The following is a 17,678-nucleotide window of genomic DNA, read 5'->3' on the forward strand; positions in this document are numbered from 1 at the left end:
TCTTTTACAATATTGATTCTTCATATTACATCTCAATTCTTATTTTTTACAATATTGATTCTCCATATTAAATTCCCTACGCTGGAACGTCCAAAAATCTCACAATCACATGAAAAAGGTATGAATGGTCTCCTTATTATAGTCGTATGCTTCTTTCTTTGCACTTAATTAGCATATTGTTGAGTTGATAAATATGATATTATTAAAAAGTATTTTGTGTGTAATTTTTGTCAATATTTTATTCATTACTAACTATCACCGTTACTAACTATTTCTATCCTCACAATTACCCTACTACCATTATTGTCATCAACGACTAACTATCACTATCAACCATCATTGTCATCATAATCACCATCATTGTCAATCACTATATATGATCAGTTGCTATCATATATTTCACGTTTATTATAATTATATCTACTGTCACCATTGATGAAATAGGAATAGATTGAAGTAAATATAATTAGTGAGTTAGTTAGTCTTTTATCAAGTTAGTTAGAAATTAGTTATTGGCATCTTAACTTGCACATGATAGGTAGTTAGATATAATTAGTCACATTATAAATATGCTGTAACAAACCAATATTGTAATTCAATTTTCTGCAATATACAATACACAGTTTTCTCAATGAGTTTTCTTCTTCTTCATCTTCTCCATCTTCTATTCTCTTCATCTTCATAGATTTAGTTACAAATTTTCAATAATTCAACATGGTATCAGAGCAGAAACTCATGATTATGAGTTAGATCCTGCATAATCTTTGTAGAATTCTTTAATTTTGTTGAGATTTTCTGTTGATTTGATCTTTAACAATGTCTAAAACTGACATTGATCATAATCATCCACTTTATCTTCATCCTTCAGACACTACTGGAGTTGCTATCATCTCAATACGATTGACAGGATCAGAAAACTATTCATTATGGAGTCGAGCGATGCGAATCCAGCTGTTAGGAAAGAACAAGTTGGGATTGATCGATGGTACCTTGAGTGTGGACAGTTTTGATAAAGAACTTAGTCATCAATGGAATCGTTGCAATGCAATCGTAGTGGGATGGATTATGAGTTCAGTAGGAAAGGAGTTACTTACAGGAATATTATATGCCAAAGATGCCAGATCAGTCTGGGAAGATCTAAGAGAGCGTTTTGACAAGGTCAATGCATCAAGGATCTATCAGTTGCACAAAGGAATAGCAACAATTGTGCAAGGTTCAGATAACATTTCAGTATATTTCTCAAAACTTCGAGATTTATGGGTCGAATTCGACAGTATGGTTCCCAATCCTTGTGATTGTCCTAAATCCAAGGATTTTGTTGCACATATGGAGAGTCAAAAGCTAATGCAATTTTTAATGGGACTTAATGAATCATATGATCATGCGAGAAGCCAAATTCTAATGACTACTCCTACACCTAGTGTCAACAAAGCCTATTCTATGCTTATTGAAAGGGAAAGCCAAAGAACTATGGCAAACACATCTATCATGGGACAAGAAAATGAAGTAGCTGCACTTCTTGCTAGTAAGAGAGATGGTTATCAGAAATCACAAAGAAATTGGGAGTTGCAATGTGATCATTGTCATATGAAGGGACATACAAAGCTCAATTGTTATCGACTAATAGGATATTCTCAAAATTATTTCAAAAACAAGAAGAAAGTAGGACAAGAAAATACAGCATATAATGTTCATACAGAGAGAGATGCAGAGATGACAGAGAACAGTTCTAATGATAGGAATATGCAGAGAGCACCAACTTTTAACAATGGACAGTATGATCAGATAGTAAAATTGCTAGATGAAGAAAAATCTCATGCCAATATGGTGAATATGGCAGGTATGATCCATTCTTTTATGGCTAATATAGAACAAGAGAAATGGATAATTGATACAGGGGCATCCAATCATATGACTGCATATTTGGATAATTTGTCTGATGTTAGGATTATTAATCCAGAGAAATGTGAGAAGGTTTATTTGCCAAATGGAGGAGTGACTTTAGTTTCACACACAGGGAAATACAAGCTTACAAATACAGATGAAATCAGCAATGTGTTTTTTATTCCAGATTTTAAGTACAACCTTCTATCAGTGTCAAAACTAACTAGGGAATTGAGTTGCTTTGTATCCTTTTATCCTGATTTCTGTTTGTTCCAGGACCTTTCCACTGGGAAAGTGAAGGGGATTGGTAGAGAGAAGGATGGGCTTTATCTCATGAACTCTAAGAATTCCACAAAAAGAGCAGTTGCAGGTAATACAATCACAAAAATGGAGTGTGCTGATAGTTTGAATAAAACTGACAAATTGCTGTGGCATAAAAGACCGGGACATGCTTCCAGCACAACTATGAAGGAGATACTTGGTTGCAAATTAGGTGATTGTAAAGATGTTATTGAGAATTGTAATGTGTGCCTCTTAGCTAGACATACCAGATTAGCTTTTCAAAATAGTGATTTAAAATCATGTAAAGCTTTCCAACTATTGCATATGGATGTATGTGGACCTCATAACATTCCTACTTTTGATGGAAATAAATACTTCCTTACTGTTGTTGATAATTACACTCGTGTCACGTGGGTATTTCTTATGAAGTTTAAAAATGATGTATTGCCTATTTTAAGATCTTTCTTCAAGATGCTACAAACACAATTCAAGGCTGAGATTCAAACTGTGAGATCAGACAATGGTGGGGAGTTTGTGAATTTTGATTTAGCTGAATGGTTTAAAGATTTGGGGATTGTTCATCAGAAAACTTGTGCATATACCCCTCAGCAGAATGGAGTTGCTGAGAGGAAGCATAGACACTTGCTAGAGTTTGCAAGAGCTCTAAAGTTTCAAGGTCATATTCCTAATAATTTTTGGGGTAATTGTGTTCTTACATCTGCATATATTATTAACAGGCTGCCATCAGTTGTATTAAAAGGAAAATCTCCTTATGAAATGTTGTTCAAGAGAAAGCCTCGTTTAGATCATCTTAGGGTACTTGGATGTTTGTGTTATGCAAGTGCTTTACCAAAAGGTGATAAGTTTGCAAGTAGAGCTGTACAAGCTGTTTTCATGGGGTATTCATCTGTCTCTGAAGGTTATATCCTTTTCGACATAGTAAAACAGAAGTTTTTTGTAAATAAAGATGTGGTGTTCAGAGAGTTCACATTTCCTTTTCAACATTCTTCTACATCTGGTGATGATTGTTCTTTTGATTATGATTACTCATGTGATTCATCCTTTTATGATATCAATCCTGATATACATGTTTGTCCTACTTCACCTCATCTTGGATCTGATTCATATTCTGATGCACATATGATGCCTACTTCAGTAGAAGTTGCTTCAGTAGAGGTTCCTATTATACCTTCTACTGATAGTTCCTATAATCCTCCAAGAAGGTCTCAAAGAGTGTCCTCTAGACCTCTCTGGATGACAGATTATGTGACTGCACCATCTGGGAATTCTGTACAATATCCCATACAAGACTATATGTCCTATATAGGCTTGTCAGCTTCACACTATAGTTTTTTGAGCATGCTGAACACTGTGGTTGAACCATCTACTTATCAACAGGCTTCACAAGACCCTCGTTGGATAGATGCTATGAATGCTGAGATACAAGCCTTGCAGGATAATCATACTTGGGACTCTTTACCTCAAGGGAAACATCCTATAGGTTGTAAATGGGTATATAAAGTTAAACTTCAGGCCAATGGTGACATAGAAAGGTTTAAGGCTCGTCTTGTGGCAAAAGGGTATAATCAAACGGAAGGTCTTGATTACAATGAGACTTTTTCTCCAGTTGTCAAAATTGCTACTGCGAGAACTGTATTATCTATAGCTGCTCAACATGACTGGCATATTCATCAACTTGATGTCTATAATGCATTTCTTCAAGGGGATCTTCATGATGAAGTATATATGCAGTTGCCACAAGGTTTTCCAAGTCAGGGGGAGTCTATAGTTTGTAGACTTGTTAAATCCTTGTATGGGCTCAAGCAAGCAAGTAGACAATGGAATGTAAAGTTAACAGAAGCCTTGCTGCATTCTCAATTTCAACAGAGCAAATTGGATCATTCATTGTTTATAAAAAGAGAAGGTAAAAGCACTGTGATCATCCTTATTTATGTGGATGATATGTTGGTAACAGGGAATGATTTGGAGTTGATTAGAAGGACCAAGGAAGAATTACACAAAGCATTCAAGATCAAAGATTTAGGAAATTTGAAATATTTTCTTGGTATGGAGTTTAGCAGGTAAAAGAAAGGAATATTAATCAATCAAAGAAAATACGCATTAGAGATAATCTCAGAAACAGGACTAGGGGGAGCTAAACCTGCATGGACACCATTAGAAATAAATGAGAAGTTGACAGCAATTGAGTTAGACAAGCTTACTGGAAAGGAAGATGATGACATGTTAGAAGATGTAGGATAGTATCAAAGAGTCATTGGAAGATTATTGTACTTGACTTTAACAAGACCTGATATAGCATTCTCAGTACAAACTCTTAGTCAATTTTTACAGCAGCCAAAGAAATCTCATTGGGATGCAGCAATGAGGATAATCAGATATGTCAAGAGACAGCCAGGCCTTGGAATTTTGATGAGTAGTAATAAATCTAATACTATGGTAGTATACTGTGATTCAGATTGGGCATCATGTCCAAATACAAGAAGGTCGGTATCAGGTTTTTTGGTCAAGTATGGAGATTCATTGATTTCTTGGAAGTCAAAGAAACAAACCACTGTGTCTAGGAGTTCAGCAGAGGCTGAATACAGAAGTATGGGAAGTGCAGTAGCTGAGATAGTATGGTTGACAACTCTAATGAAAGAATTGGAGGCTGGAATTGAGATACCTGTTAAAGTTTACAGTGACAGCAAAGCTGCATTGCAAATTGCTGCAAACCCTGTGTTTCACGAGAGAACAAAGCACATTGAAATTGATTGCCATTTTATTAGGCAGAAAATTCAAGAGGGGTTAGTAAAGACTGAACATGTGGGAACTAAGGATCAAACAGCAGACATATTGACAAAAGGGCTTCCAAGAGTACAACATGAACATTTAGTTGGCAAGCTGGGAATGCTTAACATTTTTGCACCTGCCAGCTTGAGGGGGAGTGATGAAATAGGAATAGGTTGAAGTAAATATAATTAGTGAGTTAGTTAGTCTTTTATCAAGTTAGTTAGAAATTAGTTATTAGCATCTTAACTTGCACATGATAGGTAGTTAGATATAATTAGTCACATTATAAATATGCTGTAACAAACCAATATTGTAATTCAATTTTCTGCAATATACAATACACAGTTTTCTCAATGATTTTTCTTCTTCTTCATCTTCTCCATCTTCTATTCTCTTCATCTTCATAGATTTAGTTACAGATTTTCAATAATTCAACAACCATCACCATACTCACAATTACTACCACCTCCACCATCACTATCAACCACTACAATCCTTGCGATCAATCTCTACTACAAACCAATGAACCATTTTCATTATCATAACTAGCACAGCTACTATCATCAACACATCATCAATTACCATATATATTCTTCACCCATCGCTGTTAATATCACTAACTATTAATATCAATCAACTTCACCAGGACAATCACCATCACCACTATTAAATGTCATCATCACACCAGTCATTACAAAACTAACAGTCTCCAACATTACCAGTAATCACTAACAACAACCATTATTACAAACAATCTCTACTTATTTACTTTTATTCAAATATTTATTTAGACAAAACTGATTTTAGTAAAACAAATGAGATCAATCTTTTTCTCGTGATTAATTTTTAAGTTGGAATTAGTTCCAAAATACATTTAATATAGACAAATATGATACTCCCACCGTCCCATTTTATGTAAAAAAACACGTCTCATTTTCTTATATGGTAAGTATTTAAAGGTATAATTTCTCTTTTTTACCTTTATTGATCTTAATTTTCTAATACATTTATGAGAAGAGAGAAAAATGAGTTACTTTTTTAAAGAACGATTTGATAAATATTTTAAAATCTTCATTATTTCTTAAATTTTGTGCCAGATCAAATGTTGTCACATAAAATGAGACGGAAAAAGTAAAACATATCAAACACACCCTTAATTTAAAATAGTGTAGGTACTACCTAAAAGTGGAAGTTAATTATTTGTTTCCCCAAAATTAAATTTTACCCTTGGACAGCAATTCCTGTTTAAGGGTTAATTGTATAGGGACATACATTTTCTTCTAATAGTCCAGGGTAGTTTGGTTTTCGATATGTGGAAAATTATCTCGACATAAAATGCTACAGTAACTAATTAGTACAATATTTAGTTTGTATTTACCATTACATTTAGCTCCACATTCACATAAATTGGTAGTACAACATTTAATCTTCTAATTTGTACTATAACATTTTCATTAATAAAAAGTATGGTTTCTATCTTCACCATTAGCGTAACGTTCGAGTAGAGATATACATATTTATTATTATAATATACGATTGCAAATGCCAAAGATGGCTAATTTTGTTTTGAGAGACTACTGCATTAAGTAAATTTTTTCAGAGACATGTATAAGATTAAGTCTATTGCCAATTCTCAAATATTACTCTTTTTTACTTATTGTGGTTATTTATACATATTAAGTGAACTTTCTTTTAAGACAAAAATGTGAAAGAAATGAATTTCAAATTTGATTCAATTCCATAAAATAGCTCAAATCGGAGGAGGAATTAATATTCAAGTCTTATAAGGAAATTATTCATCGATCATGATTATTTTTCCATGTTAAATTGATTAAATCTTTTTTCATTCTTCAACATATCTAATCTTCTACCCTACAACAAGCTCTCACCTTTCATAGTATTTATATAGACTATATATTCGTATAAAATATTTTTCTTCATATCGAACACACATGATCTTTTTAGGATAGAGGGAGTATTTTTTAAAAAAAAAAATAATGGGGCAAACGCAAATAAAATAGAACACATATATATTCTTTCTCTAGCTGCTAATTAAGCTATGACTTTATAATTTTGTAGCACGAGAAGAGAATAACCTTTTTGTGCTTTTCATTTCTTTAATTTGGTTCCCCATTTTTTGAACTATCAATATTTTAGTCCCTATCCCATCTGACTCTCTAATGATCTTAGGGCCACTATAAATATTGGTATTTTGCTCTTCTTTTCTCCACCAAAAAACAACTACAACTCTTTAAGTAGATTTTGTTTTGTTTCTTATAATTAATTAATAATTAACTCTAAATATATATATGGCTTCCAAAATGTGTGAACCCCTTGTGATTGGTAGAGTGATTGGTGAAGTTGTTGATTATTTCTGTCCAAGTGTTAAGATGTCTGTTGTTTATAACAACAACAAACATGTCTATAATGGACATGAATTCTTTCCTTCCTCAGTAACTTCTAAACCTAGGGTTGAAGTTCATGGTGGTGATCTCAGATCCTTCTTCACACTGGTATATATTAATCTTCAACACTTCCAATTTACTCCGTCTGTCTGTCCTAATTTATGTCACACATTTTCTATGATATATAGTTTTAGAAATTATTCAAGACCATAACTTTTTAAAGAAAAAATCATAGACTTTCTTAGTCAACGTCAAATAAATTGAGACGGACAAGATGACATGATTAGTACATTTATCTTCTATTATTGACCTCTCATTTTCTTTTATACATTATTTGACAGATCATGATAGATCCAGATGTTCTTGGTCCTAGTGATCCATATCTCAGGGAACATCTACACTGGTATAGACAACATATGCCTTAAAACTAACTCAGTCAATTTTATCTTCAATTGTTTACTTTGGAAGGGGAAATGACATGATCATTATATCATAGTACAAATTATTATGTAATTTCTGTTCGTCTAAAAAATGTCACTTTAGAAAAAACTGATAATCATATACAATACCACAATAAAGATAGAAGAACATGTACTAATATTGAACTTAAATAATGAGTACTAGGAGTATTATTAATTAACTTTAAAAATGCTAGTCAATATACCTATGTTTATATGTTAAAAAATCCTTTATATTTGGAAACATGAGTACTCCTATACCATACAATGTTGTCGTACAGTTGATTAGACGGGCAAATTAAACAAATGTCCAATAATTGTACTAATTAATAACTACTTGTTCTCTTCATCTATTATTAGTTATTACCAAAAAAAGAGGACTGCAAAATGGTGATATTATTATGTGTAACGGAAAAAAACGTACTCTATTTAATATGATAGAATCAAAGTGACATATTTTGTTCTAGTTAGACAAATAAGTAACTGAAAAGAGGATTTGACCATCTTTACAGGATTGTCACAGACATTCCAGGCACTACAGATTGCTCTTTTGGTATGTATCCTTAACCCATAAATCAAAATAATGTACTTTCTTTTTATTTGCCATTAATATCTCTAGTACAAAAAAGAAATATTATAAAAAAAATTAATTTCAATTTTTATATTATAGGTTTAAGATAATAATATTAAACGATATTTTAGTCTCTACCAAATAGACGAGCAAATTAAAACTAAGAAAGCACTACATGTTTTCTTTATATTATTAGTATAAAAATATATTATAATTTGCCTGGTGGTAATAGGATCAAAGTATTGATTCTTAATTATTATTATATAATTAATAATAATGGTAAACAAAAAGATATAAAGTGCTTACCTCCTAATTCCCTATATGAAAAAATATACTTACTTAATTACTCTTTTTACACGTAAGCATGCATTTAAAAAAATATTAAAAAATTATTCCAGAGGTTATATATAATATGTATGGATAAAAAAAAAAATTCACCTATATACATAATAATATAATTTTCGAGTGAATTGACCGCCCTTCAGCATCATTATATAATGTTATCGATCTAGGTCTTTGTGTGAAATTAAAAGTTATTTATACGGTTAGTACGATCGCGTAATAACGAAGGTAAAAATATTTCAGGAAGAGAAGTGGTTGGGTATGAAATGCCAAGGCCAAATATTGGAATCCACAGGTTTGTATTTTTGCTGTTTAAGCAGAAGAAAAGGCAAACAATATCGAGTGCACCAGTGTCCAGAGATCAATTTAGTAGTAGAAAATTTTCAGAAGAAAATGAACTTGGCTCACCAGTTGCTGCTGTTTTCTTCAATTGTCAGAGGGAAACTGCCGCTAGAAGGCGTTGATATATCGACAAATTAAAAGCATCTACAATTATATAATAATTAGTGCGTGGACGGACTACTACTACTATATGCTTTTTTAATATTATATAATTTAATAAGACATGCAGACTTAAATTTTATATTATGTATGTATATGGGGGTTAATGGTTGTTCACCCTCATGACTTAATGCCAATGGCTTAATTATAAGCACAATGTAATGTAATATCATCAATGTTTCACTTAATTAATATAATTCTATGTGTGTTTTCTCATGTAGTAACTACTACTACTACTGCATGTTTTTCTTCTCTTTATATTTACGTTTAGGTCAACTTTTTCGCATCTTTATTAAGATAAAATTAGGCAACTAGTCACTTTTTGGAATACAAATCAACATTCACAACTATTCAATTTTTATCCCTAGATAGACACAAAACTCTACGAAGTCTTGCACAATTTAAGCTTCGATGAGCTAGAGTTTTTTCGTATTTTATAACATGGATATTATTGTTTCAAATATGATTTCAGTAGTATAAAGTAATTATTACTTCTTAATTACATGTTAAGTGAAATAAATACAAACAAGCAGTCTTAATTAATACTGCACATATCTAAGACAATTTTTTACCTTAAATTTGACGGGAGATCATGATTTTTCTATCGTCCGAAAAAATTTGATATTTTGAAATATGTATTTTTCTTGATCAAGACTTGTGATACAATAAGATCATATCTATTTTTCAGTTTACCAACTACAAATTCTTAAAATTATTGTTACTAGTATTATATATCGTGGGGTTACTTACTACTAATTATTTACGATTATCAATTAATGTTACTTCTTAAAATCTTAAATAGAGTGACTTGAAATAAAATTTTAAGATAAAACTCATTAAGTTATTAATAGCAAATTGGAATAGAAGGTTTAAACATTGATTAAAAATTTTATGGATTAAACTCAATCTGTTCCGCGTTGCCTAGGGAGTGAGCTTATGTTCCTTGGCTTTATAATTTCTGATTTATTGATATAAATGTTACACAATCATATGACTTTATTTAGTTATTTTTTATAAATATGTTAAACTAAATCCGAAAACTCTCGAAATGACATGTTCAGATTTTCTTTTTTGACTGCGTAGAGTCAAGTGCAGCCTAGGTCTCGTAGTTCATTTGTTTCCACAAATTCCTCCAGATTTGATTCTCTTTTCCTATTTATGACTATTCCTCCCAGGTACTACAGATTCTCTATCACAAACTTTATTAATTGTACCCACACCCACCTATGTGATTCAAAACTAACATTAATTTACTACTCCTATATATCATTATATATAAAAAAAATTAATTGATAACAAAAGATTTACTTATTTAATAAACACAACGAGAAAATGCGTAAGTACCTCCTAATCTATGTCCGAAATCATAGAGACACACTTATACTATACTAAAATACTATTACCCCTGACCTTATTTTATAAATAATTTTACATCCCTTTTCGGCCTACGTTGCATTAGCTGGAAAAAGAATATCAACGATCGTTGGACCCACAAGATAATGTCATATAGATCGAAAAGAGATAGAAAATTATTTATTAAATTATAAGGAATAATGGGATCTTAATATAATATAAGTATTTCTGTTGAAATGTGCATTTTCCCTAAACATAATTAAGGTCATTATAAAAGAACTTAGGAGACTAGTCTAAGCAACATAGTGTCCTTCCTGACTTCCTCGTAAGAATGTGTATATCCCCGCTCTCCAATTATTTTTCTCTATTCCTCTCGTCATCAATAGTCAACCTCTCACGCCTAGTCTTTATTGATTAATCTATATTTCAGTCTCACCTCCCTCATCTTTTCCAGAATGAACGTTGCTTCTACATTATCTTGAATATCATAGTGTTCCTTATCCTATATCTCCGAGTATCTCCACTAATCCATCTCAACACTTCATTATTGATATTTACATCTTTTGAATGTACCTACGAGTTATATTGACCAGCCAACATTAGGCTTTGTACAACATGACCAATTAAACTTAACTTTCAGTTTTGGTGACATATTCGTATAACTCAAAGTCATTGAATTAATGTGAGTCTCCATTTTATACGTTTCAGTGAAAAATTATGTGTAGCATCATTTTTAATCTCTCAATTTTTTTAGATTATTAACCCAAAATACTTGAAATTCAAGACTAATTAAGACCACCCACAGTTTTAGAGCCAGTTTGAAAATTCTTCAAAAAGTTGAATTCGAGTATAATTATATTCCACAGATTGACTAATTTATTTACCGGTCTCCATTTCCCTTATCTTGTCCCAACATATTTTTTTAGTGATTATATAGGAGAAATTATTCTTTCTTTGAGTTGCGTTAGGAATCCGAAACTCACTTCACTTTGATCAATATGCACCGGATAAATTAATAGAGAAATTTCATAAATAGCCACTAATTAGACTCTGTAATTATAATTTGTAAATTATGATTCGTAGCTACATATTAGAGAAAGAAGAGAGGCGAGCGAGATTGAAAGACGGAAGAGAGGCGAGAGAGGAGAAAGGTGAATTGTATTTGTATATATATCAAATTGTATATATGTGTATATGTCCTGATAATTGTATATATGTAAATGAAATACATACGGTGAGCGAGATTGGGAGAGTGAGGAGAGAGGCGAACGAAATTGGGAGAGGGAGGAGGAGAGAGGCAAGCGAGAGAGACAAACTATATTTATATATCTGTCATATAATTGTACATCTATATGTATAATTTGTATTTGTTGTTGAAGAAGAAGGAAACTGACAATTGGAACATGTCAAAAGTACATGTCCAATGCAGCCGACTGATGTATCTGCAACAAGTGTTGATGAAGATGGAAGCTGAGGATTGGAACAGGTCCAACGAAGCTGACGGACGAGTTTATAGCACTGCTATAGAATAATAAGAGCCGCATTAGGATTAGACTACCTATGTTAATTAGCATTATTTTTCATCTATAATTATATTATGATTAGGATTATATTACGACTAGTATTACTATTAGAATTATAGTACAACTAGTATTTATATTATTTATAATTGCATTATTATTATTATTATATTAGTAATAGGTGTTGTAGTAGTACTCTAAGTATAGTTAACTTAGGACTCTACAATCCTCTCCAATATAACGAGCTTGTAACTCAATATTATGTATCATTAATACTATCAATATATCAATATAATCCTTGATTTCTTTACATGAGATTTCTACATAGATTTTTACATGGTATCAGATCTTAAAGTTTTTTCGCTCTCTGAGTATTGATAAAAAAAATGAAAAAATTACCACATGTTGCTATGACCTCTTCTACCAGACATATGTCAATCTCCTTACTTCATCAACTCATTGTTGCTTGCTCATTTAATCTAAGCCAACAAACTACCTCATAAATAGGACACACATATCCCAATTTATTCATATCACAGAGAATGAACCAAGTAAAAGTAGTTGTTTTACTGGACAGACTGCTGTGAAAGTTGTAGCAGTTGAGAAAGATGCAATAGATAGCGACACCATTGATGATTGGAAGGAGAAAGATATGTTGCTAAGGAGTTGGAAGTTGGATCTTAGACAGCTTGACCGTAAAAAACATATACTTAATTTTGGACTGCTAAACTGCCAAAGAGATGTGGGAATGCTTGAAAAAAAACTTATGTTCAAGCAAAAAAAAAAAACAACTTTTATTTGAAGCATAGGTAAGGCACCATATCCCACTCTTAATCAATTTGTTAAAGCTCTCACATGTTCTGATATAAGGTAAGAGGAGGAAAAAGTATCATAACAAAATCATAACATGGTATTATCTGCCTAGAAAGGCAGGGGAAGAGGAAACAACAACATCAACATATCGAAACATTGACAAAATAAGTTTTTGCTGGGTATTCAAAGTATTTTTTTTGCTAGATATTCAACAACAACAACATCAGTATACGGAAGCATTGACAAAACAAGTTTTTGTTGGGCATTCAAAGTTTTTTTGCTGGATATTCAAAGCAAGCTAGGAGTAATTGTTACTCTACTCACTAGCTTAAGGTCTGAGGGTAAGTGTTGAAGAAGAAGAAAACTGACGATTGGAACATGTCAAAATAACAGGTCAAACGCAACTGACTGCATGTCTGCAGCAAGTGTTGATGCAGAAAGAAGATGAGGATTGGAACATGTCCAACAAAACTGACCGACGAGATTACAATACTACTCTAGAATTAGAGTCGCACTAGAATTAGACGATCTATGTTTAGTTAGGATTATATTTTATCCGTAATTATATCATGACTAGGATTATATTACGAATAGGATTACTATTAGAATTATAGAACAACTAGGATTTAGATTATTTATAATTGCATTATTATTATTATTATATTAGTAATAGATATTGTAGTAGGACTCTAAGTATAGTTAGGATTCTACAATCTTTTCCCATACAAGGAGCTTGTAACTCAATATTATGTATCATCAATACTATTAATACTATCAATACCTTAACACAATTCTTGATTTTTCTACGTGAAATTTTTATACAGTCTATAATTAAAAAGAGATTGCAAATGATAATTAATTCAAACTATAATTACATTAGCTAATTAACTAGTATATGTTTATTTATTTGCATAACTTTCCATATAAATTATAAGGTCAAACACTTCCTAATATAAAGATATTATTCGTTTGTGAGAACTTGGGTTAAAATTGTACTAGAAATTAACAATAAATTGGAATGTATGAGTGATTATCCAATAAGCCACAGTACACACTTATCTACCAAGCAATATGTACCATGTCAATTCTAACCAGAGTGGAATAATGGAATATAACATTTATGACCACATATATTTTGTACTTGAACAACCAATAGGTCCAATCAAATAGAGCACTACAGAGATATTTTTTTTTTGTCAAAAAAAAGAAGAAAGAGAGATGAAAAGGGGGGGATTGGGGACTCCCAATTAAAGATATCTACAACAAGACACGTTATCTAAAAGCATAGTATATGTACTAGTGACTCTATTTATGTAGACTGCATGCAAAAATGTGTGTACGAGAATAACAAAGCTGTCCTTTTTCAACACAAGAAAAATAAAAAGTAGTCATGATATTAGGTCACATTTCCTTGGAGAAAAACAAGGAAAAAAAGCTAGGGCATACTCATATGTTATTGAGAACAAACCCCAACCCCATTCCTTTAATTTGCCTCTTTAAATGCATCAAAGGAGATACTTTACTACATTTGCTTTTTTACTTCCATCTGTAAGGGTGTGTCTTGTCAGCGCAGCTAGGGTTTTCCACCGCATTTTTTATTGGTCCGACCTTTTAAAAGTATGTAAAGATTGGATATTAGTGGTGAATTATTTAAAAACAGCTTATCGTACATCTTTTTGGATTAGATACGAATGCAATAACAATTTGAAAAATCGTTAAGAATTTGGTTTAAATACAAAGATAATTGAGTAGGGACAATGCAATTCTGTGAGTTTAATTTATGATCTGATATAATTCCATTAAAAAGTTAAGACTTTCACGAAATAAATAAATCTTACAAAAAGATAATTAAAGAGAGAGCCAGCGCCCGTAAGACGTTGACCCAATAAATTAAAAAGCAAATAATACAAATTCGTTTGGGTTTTAGTTTAACAAATTACCTTCCGTATCGCTAGTTACATGCAACGTACATGTCTGGAGTCAATTCTCTAAATGGTCATTCAAGTGAAGAATATTGCTTAGAATGTTATTTTGTGTTAATATCACTCAGCTCTCACTAATTTGCCATTAAATATACTTGGCACTTCAAAAGTATCGCTCTCTCCTAATTGTCATGACATGTCATTAAAATTTTTTTTTAATAATAGATTAATTTAATTCATTAAACTCATTTAACTGAAATAATGATCATGTTATTTTTAATTTTTGTATTAGTTTATTAAGAATAAATTTTCATACTTAAAATCTTTTATCATAATTAAATTTTTTATTTTTTATGTTATGCAGAATACGTTTTTAAAACGTACTATAATCTTATTAATTTTGAATACTTATAAACACATACATTCAAAAAAATATTAATATACAAATCACTCATGAACGCTAATTTATTTTAATTAATCATAAATTGTATAATGAATCTATAATAATAAAGGTCGAATAATTATTAAAAAAATAATTATTTGGGCGCTTTGAAATCCATGTATACTTACAATATCTTTTTAAAAAAAGAAAATAGTAAGTGAATGATATTACAGAAAATAAAATTTTAATCTTTATTTATCAGTATATTAATCTCATATAATATGTATATTATTGAATTAAATCAGGAAATTCAATTAATTATTAGTTTATTTATTGATTTTAATTGTATGAGAAGTTATAATATAATATAATATAAAATAAAAAATAAAATTAAAAGAAAAAGATAAATAATAATTTTCTCTTTCTTACCAATATCTTTTGTCAACCTTACATATTTATCTAAATACTTTTATAAAATAAATTGCTTAAAATTTTCAAATAATTTAGTTAGAAATTTTAAAATTCTCAGGTAATAAGTGCACACAGATATATTTTCATTGAATTTTGCTTGGTAACATATATAAAGTTACTAGATTTTTAAAATTATTTTTCTTATAATTTTCGTAAATTCTCATGTAATTTATATTTTTTTTTGTAGAGACATAAGTTTGATGAATTGAATAGGTCTATTATTTTTCAAAATGATGATTTAATGATTTAAGAAGTATTTTTCTTATGATTGATTGATGTAAATTAGCCTTCATGAGTGATTTCTATATCAATTTTTTTTTTGAATGTATGTGTTTATAAGTACTCAAAATTGATAAAATTATAGAACATTTTTAAAATATATTCTTCATAACATAAAAAAAAGTTTAATTATGATAAAATATTTTAAGTATGGAAATTTATTCTTAATAAATTAATAAAAAAAATTAAAAAATAATATGATCATTATTTTAGTTAAATGAGTTCAATAAATAAGATTAGTCTATTATTAAAAAAAAGTTTGTAATGACAAGTCATGTCAACTTGGAAAGAGTGGTAATTTTGAAGTGTCAGGTATAATTTGAGAAAAATAGTGATAGTTGAGTTATATTTTGGTCCTAAATGAAACCTAAATGATATTTTAAGATAATTCTCTTAACTTGGGTGAGTATTTAGGAAATTTGACTCTGTAATTTATTTAGATGCGGGTGAATTATATATATCTGTAATATGCTAACTCTCTCGCTTGTTTTCTCCCTATGTATATATATTTGTCTAAGTATTATAGTATATTTTTTATGGGCAACTTTCACATATAGCAAACAAAAAAAATCATATTTGTATAATATAGCAAACTTTGCATAATTGCGCTCCATAGCAAATATAAAAACTGTATAATTCGCTATACATATAAAAGTGTATAATTCACTGGCCTAAATTGTATAATTCGCTTGCCTAAATTGTATAATTCGCTGGCCTATTTCGCTGCAATTGTATAATTAGCTTTGCATACAGTTGAATCGAATTAAAATGTATGTATATTGCATAATTATAAGTGTATAGCAAGAAGATATATGTTTTTATCGTTTTATACAAAAACAGAAACACAATATATACACTTCTGTTGTATAAAGCTAGAAAAAATTGTATTTCACTGCAATTGTATAATTCACAATTGTATAATTCTTTGGCCTTTTTCTCTGCAATATTTGAAGTAAAATGTTTGTAAATTATATAATTAAGTGTATAACACAAAGATATACATTTTTGCATGTGTACATACAATTTTCTCTCGCTTTATACAAAACAGAAACAGAAATTATACACTTTTGTGTATAAAGCGAGAGAGGCGGAATGGGAGAGTGGCGAGCGAGACTTCTGGGAGAGAGACGCCTGGCAAATTTTTGCCAACGTTTGCTATGGAGCACAATTAAATCAAACCCTAGCTATTCCATTTATTTTAGGTTATTAGTTTGCTATTTTATACAATTTTCCCTTTTTTTTATTTCAACCCGACTAAATAGTTACACATTCCCATCCAAGAGGTTAGCCCATGACTTATACAGGGCCATAGGCTAATGGGCCATACAACAGAAGGTTTCAATGTATCTGGGCTGATGCACATCTCATAAGAGACTGCTATACAAATAGCCCAGTTTTCATAGCAACTATTATAATTTATCTGGCGTACTAAATTAGTTAATAATTAATAATATTATTGATTTATTCCTCTGAAAAGGCTATATAATTAAAGTAATATTCGTAATATCCCAACCTCCCTTCCCTTCGAGAATGTCAAAGCGGCACTTAGAAATAAAATTTTTGAAACTTATAGAGAATTTTGTTTCAAGTTTTACCCAAAAATAAAAAAAGCTTCAAAGATGTTTCAAGATTAATTTTGGGAAATGTATATATTTTGTATATTAAAGAATATACACACATAGTATGCGTATTATACATATACATA

The 17,678-nt window shown here is 30.5% G+C and overlaps 1 protein-coding gene across 1 annotated transcript; it reads left to right on the top strand.

The window, feature by feature from the left end:
* The first annotated feature begins 7,185 nt into the window (after window positions 1–7,185).
* On the top strand, window positions 7,186–9,453 carry SP (protein SELF-PRUNING). Its single transcript, NM_001247045.2, has 4 exons — window positions 7,186–7,469; window positions 7,703–7,764; window positions 8,332–8,372; window positions 8,976–9,453. The coding sequence occupies exons 1-4, from the start codon at window positions 7,266–7,268 to the stop codon at window positions 9,194–9,196; spliced, it is 528 nt and encodes a 175-aa protein (NP_001233974.2). The 5' UTR covers window positions 7,186–7,265; the 3' UTR covers window positions 9,197–9,453.
* Window positions 9,454–17,678: the final 8,225 nt, after the last annotated feature.

Source organism: Solanum lycopersicum, chromosome 6, assembly GCF_036512215.1.
Source record: "Solanum lycopersicum chromosome 6, SLM_r2.1".
Taxonomy (NCBI): domain Eukaryota; kingdom Viridiplantae; phylum Streptophyta; class Magnoliopsida; order Solanales; family Solanaceae; genus Solanum; species Solanum lycopersicum.